Source organism: Apostichopus japonicus, chromosome 18 (assembly GCF_037975245.1).
Source record: "Apostichopus japonicus isolate 1M-3 chromosome 18, ASM3797524v1, whole genome shotgun sequence".
In the NCBI taxonomy this organism is placed as follows: Eukaryota; Metazoa; Echinodermata; class Holothuroidea; order Aspidochirotida; family Stichopodidae; genus Apostichopus; species Apostichopus japonicus.
In genome coordinates this window covers 14,200,965-14,213,137 of record NC_092578.1, presented here as the reverse complement: position 1 = coordinate 14,213,137, position 12,173 = coordinate 14,200,965, and the positions used below count along the sequence as shown (strand labels likewise).

At 37.0% G+C, this 12,173-nt stretch overlaps 1 protein-coding gene and 1 long non-coding RNA gene across 2 annotated transcripts in view; one reads left to right on the top strand and one right to left on the bottom strand.

Annotated features, from left to right (window-relative positions):
• LOC139958476 (uncharacterized) overlaps positions 1–12,173 on the bottom strand; it is a 324,735-nt gene that overhangs the window by 223,177 nt on the left and 89,385 nt on the right. The gene's annotated exons all lie outside the window — the stretch shown is intronic.
• The window catches only part of LOC139958445 (integrin alpha-8-like), a 38,853-nt gene that overhangs the window by 11,945 nt on the left and 14,735 nt on the right, over positions 1–12,173 (top strand). The window contains exons 9-22 of the mRNA XM_071955528.1: positions 191–306; positions 734–830; positions 2,143–2,251; positions 2,534–2,625; positions 3,196–3,286; positions 3,929–3,974; positions 4,985–5,086; positions 5,467–5,522; positions 6,139–6,290; positions 7,126–7,254; positions 8,140–8,201; positions 8,693–8,834; positions 10,527–10,607; positions 12,071–12,153. Of these exons, the coding sequence (XP_071811629.1) occupies positions 191–306; positions 734–830; positions 2,143–2,251; positions 2,534–2,625; positions 3,196–3,286; positions 3,929–3,974; positions 4,985–5,086; positions 5,467–5,522; positions 6,139–6,290; positions 7,126–7,254; positions 8,140–8,201; positions 8,693–8,834; positions 10,527–10,607; positions 12,071–12,153 (1,358 nt within the window). The remainder of the gene's footprint in view (positions 1–190; positions 307–733; positions 831–2,142; positions 2,252–2,533; positions 2,626–3,195; positions 3,287–3,928; positions 3,975–4,984; positions 5,087–5,466; positions 5,523–6,138; positions 6,291–7,125; positions 7,255–8,139; positions 8,202–8,692; positions 8,835–10,526; positions 10,608–12,070; positions 12,154–12,173) is intronic.

Here is a 12,173-nt window from a genome sequence, read left to right as displayed (position 1 = left end):
CAACGACGATGACAATGACGATGATAAGGAGATGACGATGGCGGTGAATATTTCGATGACGATGATGACGATGGCATGACGAAGACGATGGTAATGGTAATGACAATGACAACGTCACTGCCGATGACGAAAACGATAACGATGGCTATGGCGACTCAAAGAATTAGTCATTTTTACTTCTTTTCTGAAGGTGTTTATATACAATAAAGGAAGAGTTTACCTCAAACAAATTGGGTCTCTTATTGGTGAAGAGCTCGGCAGCTATTTTGGATACAGTCTAGCCGTTGCAGACTTCAATGACGATGGGTAAATACATAATATATAACTAAGTTATGATTTCAAAATAAGTATTATATAAATAAGGATATATCACTAAACAGGAAATGAACATTTACATTTATGCTGGTAAAAGTTAAGGAGTTCGAGGCGATCCAAGCCGGTAGAATGGGAAGCATTGTTCAGAGATCAACAGTAGATTAAACATTGTACATTGGGTGTGGAGGGTGTGTTTTATTAGGGGGGGGGGGTGGGGAGGGCTTTATTTGCATGAAATCGTTTAAGACAATCATTACGCTTCTCTGAAACGTATTGACGTTACAACTGTTCATCCACCCACCTTATTATGTACAGTTATTATATTAATATAAATTTGTTCAATATAAATTGATTAGGCATTGATAAGGTAACATTCAATATGTTTTCAACCGAAAGTTCATTTTGCCTCCCCCAACAGATTCGATGACATTGTTGTTGGGGCGCCCTCATTTTGGAACAAGGCACAAAATAAAATCAACGTGGGGCAAATACATGTTTTCTACCAGAATAAAGCGGTAATTAGCTATTTATGTCCCTCTAAACAATGCTGGATTTGAAGAATTCAGTCATTGTTTCCGAAAGGACCATATCTTGATTAAGAGTAACCGATCTAGAATAACCGAAGTTTCACGTTGTGCAATAATGAATCGACTTGTTTGTCGCTTCACTGTTAATCGTTGTGTAACTCAGTCAAGGGCGGCGGAACCGGGGGGCACAGGGGGCACGTGCCCCCCACTTTTCCTCAGGTTAAAAATGTGCCCTTTTTCTACATAAAAATTGAGGTGTCTCAAGTTAGCAAGAGGCCAGGGAACCAGAATGAACACTTGGGAAGGGCCGTTTCCGGCCATCTGAGGGGTTTGTAAAACCAAAATTTTTCTTGTACGCTCCGCACCAACCGATGGTGGCGCTCCGCTCAGATAGTCATGCATACATCTTTGCAAATCCTGGCTACGCCCCTGACTTTTAATTAATTTCTGTGGGTCAAACTCAAAGCAATTTCGAATGGAAAAAATTTGCTAATATATTATCAAGAAATAAACTCTAATTCGGAAGATTCCTACATTAGCAACTAGCATGATTTCACCTCATTTTGTCTCAAAAGAAAACTTGTTCCTTGTTTCCCAATTTGCACATTGGATATTGCAGTGCTAGTATGCGTATTTTCCTTGAGGGTGCACGGGGGGGGGGCGTTGATGGAGTGATGTGTATACGTAAATAAGATAATACAATAAGAGTTATAAAGGGTACTAAATATAAGGCTGTATCAGTCCAATCGAATTTCTGCAAAGTGCCCTTTGATGTCGGTGCCCCCCCAGATTAAAAGTGCTTCCGCCGCCCTTGAACTCAGTGAACGCCAGTAGATCATATTTAACGAGACGTTTAACTTCTATCAAATGCATCGAAAACCGGGTCGGGCCTTTGAACTAAGGTTTGTCACTTTGTCTCTTTTTGCACTATTCAGTTTTTCCTATAAGAATGAAATAATATGGAAAATAATATACTCTCCTTACCTGTAGATCCCCTTTTCCATTCTTCCTGTGCCCCGAATTGACCCAGTGCTAAGACGCTGTAGCCCCGCCTGACCACCCAATCTCGCCTCTCAAGCCACCCCGCCGTCATGCTTGGCTACTGTCACTGTCGTACGACATGAAATACATGCAGGAATTTTAGAATGTGGGTATGATGTAAAGCTGACTGAATGTAATGGTTTTTAGTTACTAGATGGAGAAATGCGGTTGTAAAGCAGACATGGAAGCAATATCGTACGTAATTATCAAAACTATTCAGTTTTGGATTCATAACGATATCTGTGCAATCTCTTTTCAGAGAGAACTGCCATCAGACACTAAAACCGTGATAAACGGTAAGGTTACGAACGGTCGATTCGGTTTATCGGTTACCGCTATAGGAGATATCAACGACGATGGAGTAAACGGCAAGTTGACGGTTAATTTCTGTTTGAAATTAGTCCTTATTATTAACCTGCAATAATTAACATCCTGTAGCGATTGCTATCGTAAATTAAGTTCATATTACCCTTTCACCTCTTCATAAAACAAAATTCAGAAGTAGCCTATTATACTTAGCGAATAATTAACTTGTTTTTTATTTCAATTCACCTCAAATGAGGCCAATGTCGGTCTTATCCTAAACTGGAAAGGTTCGATCAAACTGTCGAATGAATTAATCATCTGACATAGTTTTATTCATTCGACAGATGTAGCGGTGGGGGCTCCCTATGATGACGATGGTGCGGTCTTTATTTACCACGGTAGGAGGGGTGACAAACTGAACACACTTGCAACACAGGTAAGATTAAAGCAGTATTCTTCAGTTCGTTTCTTCTTTGTAGTTTCCTATATTGTCTTTCCCTAAGCCCCTGCCATCCTCAATTAAAACAAATCATTTTTCAATAACGAAAATCTTTACTTCATAGAACTGAATTTGCATATTGACGTCACGATCTCTTCTTAGCCTATATGTCTTAATACAACACCAAAATAGCTGTCATGGGAACATATATTTTCATCAATTTTATATTTTTCTCGAGAAATATTAAAAGTATTATAACATTGTTTAAGATGCTCAAATCAGTCACTTCTTCTACACTAACTGAACGCAATCCTTATGACTATCCATTCCTCCAAATCAATACCCAGCCAGTTGGGACAATTTCCTAATGCTAATACCTCTCTAAACTGTACTCCAATATCATGCTCTCAAAGCACTGGTATTGACAGTACAAACAGTTCCTAAACTTGATCTGATAGAAACATGATATTCATTCTGCTCGTACTGACAATTGTCCCAACTGGGTGCAATACCCTATAATCATGTACCTTTAAAATTATACTTTGATTAAGAATTCTTTTTTTTCAGGTTCTCCGTCCAAAAGACTTTGGTATATCTTTCAAAAGTTTTGGATATTTCATAAGAGGGGGCAGGGATGCTGATAACAACACATACCCAGGTAAAGTTGTACTATTATTTAGCTTCTTCGAGTACAACGTGTAGTCCAAGTGAGGGATATATATGGCAAGAATAAATCTCTCTTTTGGCGAGTTGGTAGAGGAAGAGGGGGACAAAAAAGAGGAGGATAGAAGTGTATATATATGGGAGCGGGAAAGTGTCTATATATCAATATTTTAGCATACTCATAAAATTATCATTAATGTAAGTGCTAAAATGTTTCTTGTTTATCTTAATTTTTTTTCATTCCAAAATTATACACTTTTCAATTATTTCCCAAATCATTTTTCAATTATGTCTGCCAATGATTGTAGAAGCTAATCGTAGCTTCTGTCGACTTCGTATCTTTTGCTCTCAAGTATAACTTTCGATGTGTGGCAATTGCATCCTTATAACGTTTTCATGAATTCCTTTCAAGGACTCTCTTTTTGTGAGACAGACTGATCAATGTATCAAGAGTTGCTTTTCTTCGGTTCACTATACTAAGTTGCCTTAAAACATTATAACTTTCAAGAAAATCTTTGGATTGCAACTTGAGGACTTTTCGGTCTGTATATTGCTATAAATATGGCTAAATGATTGAAGGAATCACAAATTTACAATTACTGTACAATTTTTGTGGTATTTTATCAAATATTTTCAGACTTAATAGTTGGGGATTACACATCCGATAAAGTGCTAGTCGTTCGGTAAGTACAAAATATATGATAAGTTTACTTTTATGTAGAATACGGTAGGTTCATTAGGCATATATTTATGTATGTATGTATATGAATATAGTATAGAGTGCCTTGCAAGTTCATGATCTCATCAGGGACTGGTAATTGGAAACGAACATTACGAATGTATAGTATAAATAATTGGTCCTGCGATTGAAGGATGTATTCCTTGTTTCCGTTTTATCTAATTTTTCAACAATTCACTGTAGCCTGCAGGTTTCGTACAGATCGTATAGTTACACAGTGGGGTGGGTGGGATTTGGTGGGTGGGATTGGGTGGGCGGGGAGGGGTAGTTGGCTCCTTGATCATTCAATTATCTTTCCACTGTACGCTCTATATTTTTTGATTTAATACAGGTCTGTTCTCATATTGTTTATTGTCAGTGTTGATGTTCTCACTATTACTTCTTAATAATATCTCTTTTGTAATGATTGTTACAATTGATTGATTGAAATGAAATTGAATTGGGCTAGAAATTCATTACGTTGTGTCGATGCATTTACATTTGGATTCCCCCTCTCCGCCCAATTGCGTTAATCTGCAAGGATAATGTTGTTGATCATGTTTAATGCGCTGATTAACTGTGGCTGTACTCTGTGGGATGATCTCAGGGGACGCGTGAACGGTGTCGCACTGTAGTAGTGCTCAGTGTGCGGTCGAATGTTTGAATTGTTCGCACATTGTGGTGTGGGTGTGACATGTTACTATTGTGTTTGATTTTTTTCTGTTCTAATCTCCCACGAGAAAAACAGTCTTAGCCTTGATACAGTATTATAGTTCTTATAGGACACGATTGATCTGAGAGATGTATATTTGGGCATCTTCTAATTCAAACTTCGCTCGCCGCTCATCTGTAACATATATAGGCCTACTAATAACATAACGTTATACCAGGGAGTTGTTATGTTCCTTAACAACTCCCTGGTTATACCTATACACTGCGTACATGCCAAATATATCATCGTTTCCTGTTTTGTAGTACGAGGCCGATCATACGTCCTTTGCTTCAAATAACCTTTGACCCAGAGGAGGCGGATTTGAAAAATGCTAATATAAATATTGAAAACAAGACTGTAAGTGGGTAAGTAGACCGGTTATGGTCGTTTGTGTTCATATTAAAGACAAAGAAAAAATAGTAGAACTCATTATCAGCCAGTCAATGTTAAATAAAATATTACAAGTCTTGTCAAAAGATTATGACTATATGTCGGACAAATGGCATTTTAATTTTATCTTCAGGGAGGTGTTACAACTCCCTTTTTGTAAAATCTCGTTTTATTTGCAAGGCATGGATGGCTTAAAACAAAAGTTTTGTGGGTTACACTATACCATTCAAATTAAAATGTAAATGGGTGATTATACTAGGCTTAAGTGGTTCCGATCTAGTTACATCGACTTCAAAACATGATACATTATTTTCATCAATTATTATTTTCATCATTTCATCACGTGTTTTTTCAGGTTTAAAGTGACAATTAAGATGACATATGAAGGAAAAGGGACTCCAGCTACACACAGTGAGTACTAAATGTTCACCAAAGCACATGTACTATTAAAGGTGGTGTGACGTCATAATGAACACAGTTATCTTGGATGCATTTCTGCTTGCTATAATACAGTAGGCCTATACATAATGAATTGTGTAAAAGAACAGTTTTCACCTAAAGTTTACCGTACTACAATATCAATCATAATTTCATGAAGTAAACAGCGCCTGACGTGACCTACATTACAACTATGCATATATGTTAAACCACACACCATGCATACTTATCCTGAACACAGAGAAGTCATTAGTACTGGTAATAAAGCTTAAGAAAGTTTACTTCTTTGAACTTTCTGTTTCTGATTCGGAATTGCAGACAATTCAAGAGTGTTAACTGAAACTGAAGGACAATTCTGTCACAGTGAAAGCAAAATGCTTTGTACAATATTGTCATCAGTGGCCATCATTCCACTAGTAGCATATTTTGGGATCAAGAACTGGTGGTCTTTACTTTAAAAGACTGGCTAGGATATGATATTCTAACACAATAAATATGTTATATATCTAACAATTGAAATATTAGTCCTCATCATGTTACAGCTCGATGAAATAGCGGATTTTCTTTCTTCTTTCAATATTTTGTACAGACTTCTCTTTGGAGATTACGGTAGATTCAGAAAAAGTGAAACACAGAGCTGAATTTTATTATGAGGGTAACTACACGAGAATGATTAACTTAGCAGACCGAAATATCTCAAAGGATGTGGAATTCTCAATAACTCTTACTGCAGTTTTAAAGGTAAGTTTTAAAGGTCACTCATATCCTTTTATATGGATCGCAGATTCACAGTACTTATAGTAAAACTTGAACCCAAATTCAGTCCTTTTCTTTCATACGCCACGCGTATATACAAAGTGCTGCTATAGGTCCTACGTGCATGCGCAGTCGAAGTTTCATGAAACATATTAAATGAGATACAGCGTCAGCCATCATTGTCTACGTAATAAAGATCACTGTTATGAACAAAGTCAACAAACAGGTAAGAAAAATGTAACTTCATTTGGGATATATCACAGATATTTTATTTCTTCACACGTAATACCGAAGACTTGATCAAATCTAAATATGAAATGATTCAGCCACATGTGCTTCCTTTTGTATTTATTTCAAATAATTTTATAGTTTGTAATGGAGAGGGGATTTAAAATGCTGAACCTAAAATATTGAAGATTTTAATTAATTAACATGGGCTAATGATGGCACTGGTTTCAGGGTGAAGGGTTGAATAAAAAGAGAATGTAGAAAGTATTATAAAGATTGAGTCGTCTGTAATATGTATGTCGTGTTGTTCGAGATACTAGACATTCCCTCGGCACTCGGGTTGTGTAGTAGACGGTGACGTCAAAAGTAATTACTTCAGATAAGAATTGTGTACGGTTATTTCGAAATTGGGAATGGGTATACAGATTTTAGAACCACGAGGAACCCACCAAGCATTGGGCAACCCAGAGCTCGATTAGCCAGGTAAACCCAACCATGGGGACCACATATGAGAATTTGGCTGGGGCAATATGTGTCGTCCTGTGACCCCATTATTTTATTTTTACTTTCGACGATTTTCTTCTCTTTTAAGGATCAAATTATCGATAAAGTAGATCCTATCGTGGTTCAAGTCGTGGCTAGTCCTGATACAGAGATCGACCTTCCTCTGGGTGAAATAGCTCCTGTGGTGGATGGAGAGACTCGAACATTAAAAAAACAGGTATACAACAGTAATATAGGCTATGTGGAGTGAGACTGCTCTGAGATTCCACAATGCCATTTTCCTTCCCAATATGAGCTTAATACTTGATGATGTTTCTTGACTGTGTTTTCCTCCAATTCCCTCTGGTTTTGTCACTTCCTTTAAGTTTGAGCAGCAGGGGCGCAACCATGCACTATTTTTGTACTGAGGGTGAAGGGAGATGTTGTGTCGTACAGGGAAGGGGTCAAAGGAGATGGGGCCCCTCGCTTTTGAGAAAATTTGGTAAATAAAGGGTGCCTAGATTCAAATTTGTGTTATATTTGTTGACAAATTTTCGACTGTTTGGGTTGTACTGCCCATATATGTTTTATTTTTTATGTAATGACCCTATAATTATTTTGTAAAATTCTGCCGGCTAGTGCGGATGGGGAGGGTGATTCATCACCCTGGCTTTATTTAAAGGAAGGGGGCTTTTGGACAGACGTGTTCACATAAATACAACATCCATCTAATTCTCGATTGTAAAACCGACTTTGCGAGGAACAAATAGGCCAATGTGACAGTCTTGTTTTTCTCATTTGAGTTTTGTGTTGTTCTGTTTTTGACGTGTTGGACTAATGGTCTGTGTGTATAACTCAGTAGTCCAGTCGCTTATATTTATGATTTTTTTTGGGATGTACAAGGGTTCGTTTCTCAGAAAACAAAAAGGAGTACAAAGCTGTAATCTGGACGATAGCAACATGGATTTTTTAGGGGTTTTACATCAAATCAAAATTAATCCTTAGCCCGCAGCCATCCTTGAACTCTATAACACCGGTTAGTTTTCCTTCAGTTTTGTTTCGATTTCTATGTTTTTCTTGATTGTTGATATAAAGTTTCTTTTCTTACTTTATATTCTTCAAGATTCGGATAGCCTGTTCCTTGGCAAAGACATGTTTTCCAAACATAACCCTGACAGTTGAAAGGTTTGTATAGAGAATTGAGTCAGGGAAGGGTTAAATTGGTTGCCAAGATATTTTTGACATTTTCCATGCACGGATGTAAATTCCTCAGCTGTCTTAAAGGTTAATGGGTGTTAAATGTTTACACAGCAATAGGCCTACAGTATATATTACTCAACTGTAAATGATGAATTTGTAAGAATAATTAGATTACTTGACTACCCCTTCTCCTTCCTATAACCTCGCGATTTTCTGCAGCATAATATGAATGGGACTGCATACACAACAAGAGCATGCATGTAAAAGAGCTTTCTAATGGTCCACCTGAACAATTAGAAAGAAGAAAGAAGAAAGGGAGGTGCGTGGTGGGGGGGGGGGGGGGGAGGTAGGGAGTATTAGTATATGACAATTTTTTGCCTATGCACAGACTCTTTCTCGTCAACATGGAAGCGATTTCAACTCCCCGACGAAAAGCTAACTTTCTTCTTTTTTATACTTCATATAAACGACTGAAGTGATAAGTCTGTGCTTTACATGGGAGATACATCACAGCTTAAGTTAACAGTGACTGTGGAGAATTCCGGAGATGAAGCATACGAGTCCAAATTACACGTAGAAACACATCTGATGCTATCGGCACAAACTGTCATAAAATCGGTAAGTTTGCCACACCAAATCGGAAGTTAAACAAATCACATCCCTAAAGGGAGTAGAAAAATGTGTGTGATTTCCTTGGGTGAGAGGCTGTTATTCTAGAATTGCGATTACTTGTTCATCTTTTCGTTTTCTCCTCTTTCCATACTTCAGCACAGCGAACCAGAGGTGCATTTGTTTTATTTCAACTCAACATTGATTACACAAACAATTACACACCTACATATTTTACCTTCATCTAATTTACTATGCTATACAGGGGGACAAGGATAATAATAATGATGGTTTGAATCTTAGAGAGGACTGTTCACTAAAGGACATTTGTCCACAAAGATGTACAATATTCTGCGTCTTATAGTACATATATCTCACCCATTTACTTCAAAAATATACACTGTATCTTCAATTGCGAAATTTGGCATTTATTTTGTTGTGCTTGCTATATGCAGGATCATAATTTTCAACCAATAACACTAGCGCAAAACAGTATAGCTTACTCACATAGACGTTTTTTTTTTATGTTAAAGCAATAAGAGGAACTTCTTTTACTTTTTTTAGGCTGGGGGTTCTTTTGTTCTTACCGCCGCGCGCGTGCAACTTGCCGGAAATAACAAGCCTGTAAAAAGCATGCTAATTGCAGGTGGAGGCAGACAATGAAAAGTAAGGGAGATTGGTACGTTGCCAAATCTGTTCAAATCTGTAGGTTTAATTTACCGATATTCGTAACGATCACTAAACTATGCACATGACATGACTTTGTAGCATGTACGGATACATTTTCGGTAAAAAGATGTTGATATGCTGTAGTGCTGGAAAATCCCCATCCTTCAAAATAAGTATGAATATATCTATTCAATTATTGAAAAAATAAGAACTGAACTATAAAAAGTGGAATAAATTACTATATTTGTCAAGCCAAAAGTTACAATCATTTAATTGATAATGCCTGCATTTCAATGAAGAACTGAATATATTTGTATACAAAATATTTATATACAAAACAATGAAAACGATATTCTCGTGCTCTCCTTCCTATCTGTACCATTCACGCTACTGTAGGACGCATCGGATATGTTATAGCGCCTATTAATAGGCCTTTACAGTATCATGTATATTGAAACAAACGTGCATAAATACAGCTCAATTCATTTTATTTCACTAATCGTCCTCAGTAGATGAGTTAACTGTAGCAATATTATTACCCATGATATCAGGTATAGATAGGCTTAGCCAGTTGATGAATAACAAAGAAATAGTTGATTAATTAAATACCACAACAATTAGCACTTACTAACTTGTTTTCCTGAGATGGGTAGCAATCGGCTATGCAACCCCAACTGTATCAGATACCCAAATAAACCAATAACATGGCAACTGGCCAAAGAAATAGTATTTTGCACGTGGATAACATATTATGATTGGCATCCTCCTTTCTATGAAATAAATCAAAGAGAGTAAAGAATGCGAAACACATGTACACTTGTACACTTGGCACTTGCATACAATCCACCAATTGCCTCAGACAGTAGCCTTTGCATAATTGAAATTCACTTCCAAAGTATGTCTTGTGTATAAATATACAAGCAGTATATACAAATAATTGCTGCTAAGATTGGCTAAAGCTGCACATGCAATACTGAAAGAACATTCACGTATACACTGCATTCATATATATATATATATATTTTCTAACAGGATTTGGCAATAATTTGCATAGAACAGAGGTCATTATCCAGAGTGGTCTGTGATTTGGGAAATCCCCTAAGAGGTCGTACCGTAAGTACAGCCTGAGTCGGTAATAATATTGTAGTTTTAAACTTTCGTACACTGATGTGAAACTATTGTGAAAGCATTATAATAGAAAGAACTCTGGTAAACTATTGAAACCATGCATGAATTATCCACAAGTTGCCTGTTTGGGTGATGAATGCAAATTGTTGTTGGAGAGTGGCGTGAATAAGGTAAATATGTATTTGCAAAATGTAAATGCATATTGATGTGACGTAACCATGACGATGTTTTAAGAAGCACAATATTTTGTAATTTATATGATTGGATACTTATTTCACAAACCGCTCGCAGACTGTTACCATTAACGATACACATTCTTGACCCCGCTATCTTAAATATGGAGTTCCACTGCATCAGTGCTAGGACTACCTGTTTTCACATATTACACCTCCCCATTGAAAACATTCTCACATTTCACAGTCTGCAAGGGATGATTTATGCAGACGATACACAAGTTTATGTGTCCATGAGTATTGATCAAAAGGATCAGACTATTGAGCAACTTGAATCATGCATAAACGAAAAAAAAAACCTGGTGAGTAAACAACAGACTAATTCACAACGACAACAAAACCGAACTGATGCATGTTTCGTCAGGGTTCTGTAATGTCACCCCTGTAACTTCCGTTAAGATTAGTGATTCTAGTTTATCTCCCTGTTCCCTCTGTTAAAGATATGAGTGTTATTTTGATGATAAACTCACATTGGTGCCTCATGTAAATAATATCTGCCGCTCTGCTTCAAACGCTATCAGAAAAATTAGACAAATTCGCAAATATCTTGATGAAAAGTCGACTGAGACACTTATCCATGCTTTGGTAAAATCCAGACTTGACTGTTGTAATAGCCTTTTATTTGGTCTTCCTGCTTAAACCAAATCTCTAAGCTTCAGCGCATTCAAACACAGCTTCCATATTAGTTACTCACAGATAACAGATCTCACATTAAACATACCATTCTCCACCTACTCATTCACTGGTTTCATGTTTCTGAAAGAATTAAATACAAAATTCTCATCCTCACTTACAAAGCAATCCATGGTTTTGCCCCAAACTATATATCCAACTTACCTTACAAATTCCAACTCGCTCACTCAGATCTAACATTGCTAGTCTGCTAATGCCACCAAAAATTAAAACTAAAGACGTACGGCGAGCGTTCTTTTCAATTTGCGGCCCCCAAACTCTGGATCACCCTCCCCACCAACATAAGAGATGCCCCTACCATAGGCAATTTTAAAAGCGTCTTAATAACTCACTTATTCACGAGCTACCCTCATTGGACCTTGCACGTTTTCCGATCCTTTCTGTATCTTTAAGTTTTTGTTCTTATTTGATGTATATTTGTACTAGTCTGACATTTTGTTCCTTGTAAAGCGCATTGAGACCGCCGGTATATATAATGCGCTATATAAATAAGTACTATTTTTATTATCATTATTCTTTCAGACAATTAAGTTTGTTATGACGTTTGATATTCAATCCGTTCCTGGCGATAGTCGTTCTCTACTGACGAGTTTCCACGTGGGGAGGTTAGTCTGTTGTGTGTGTG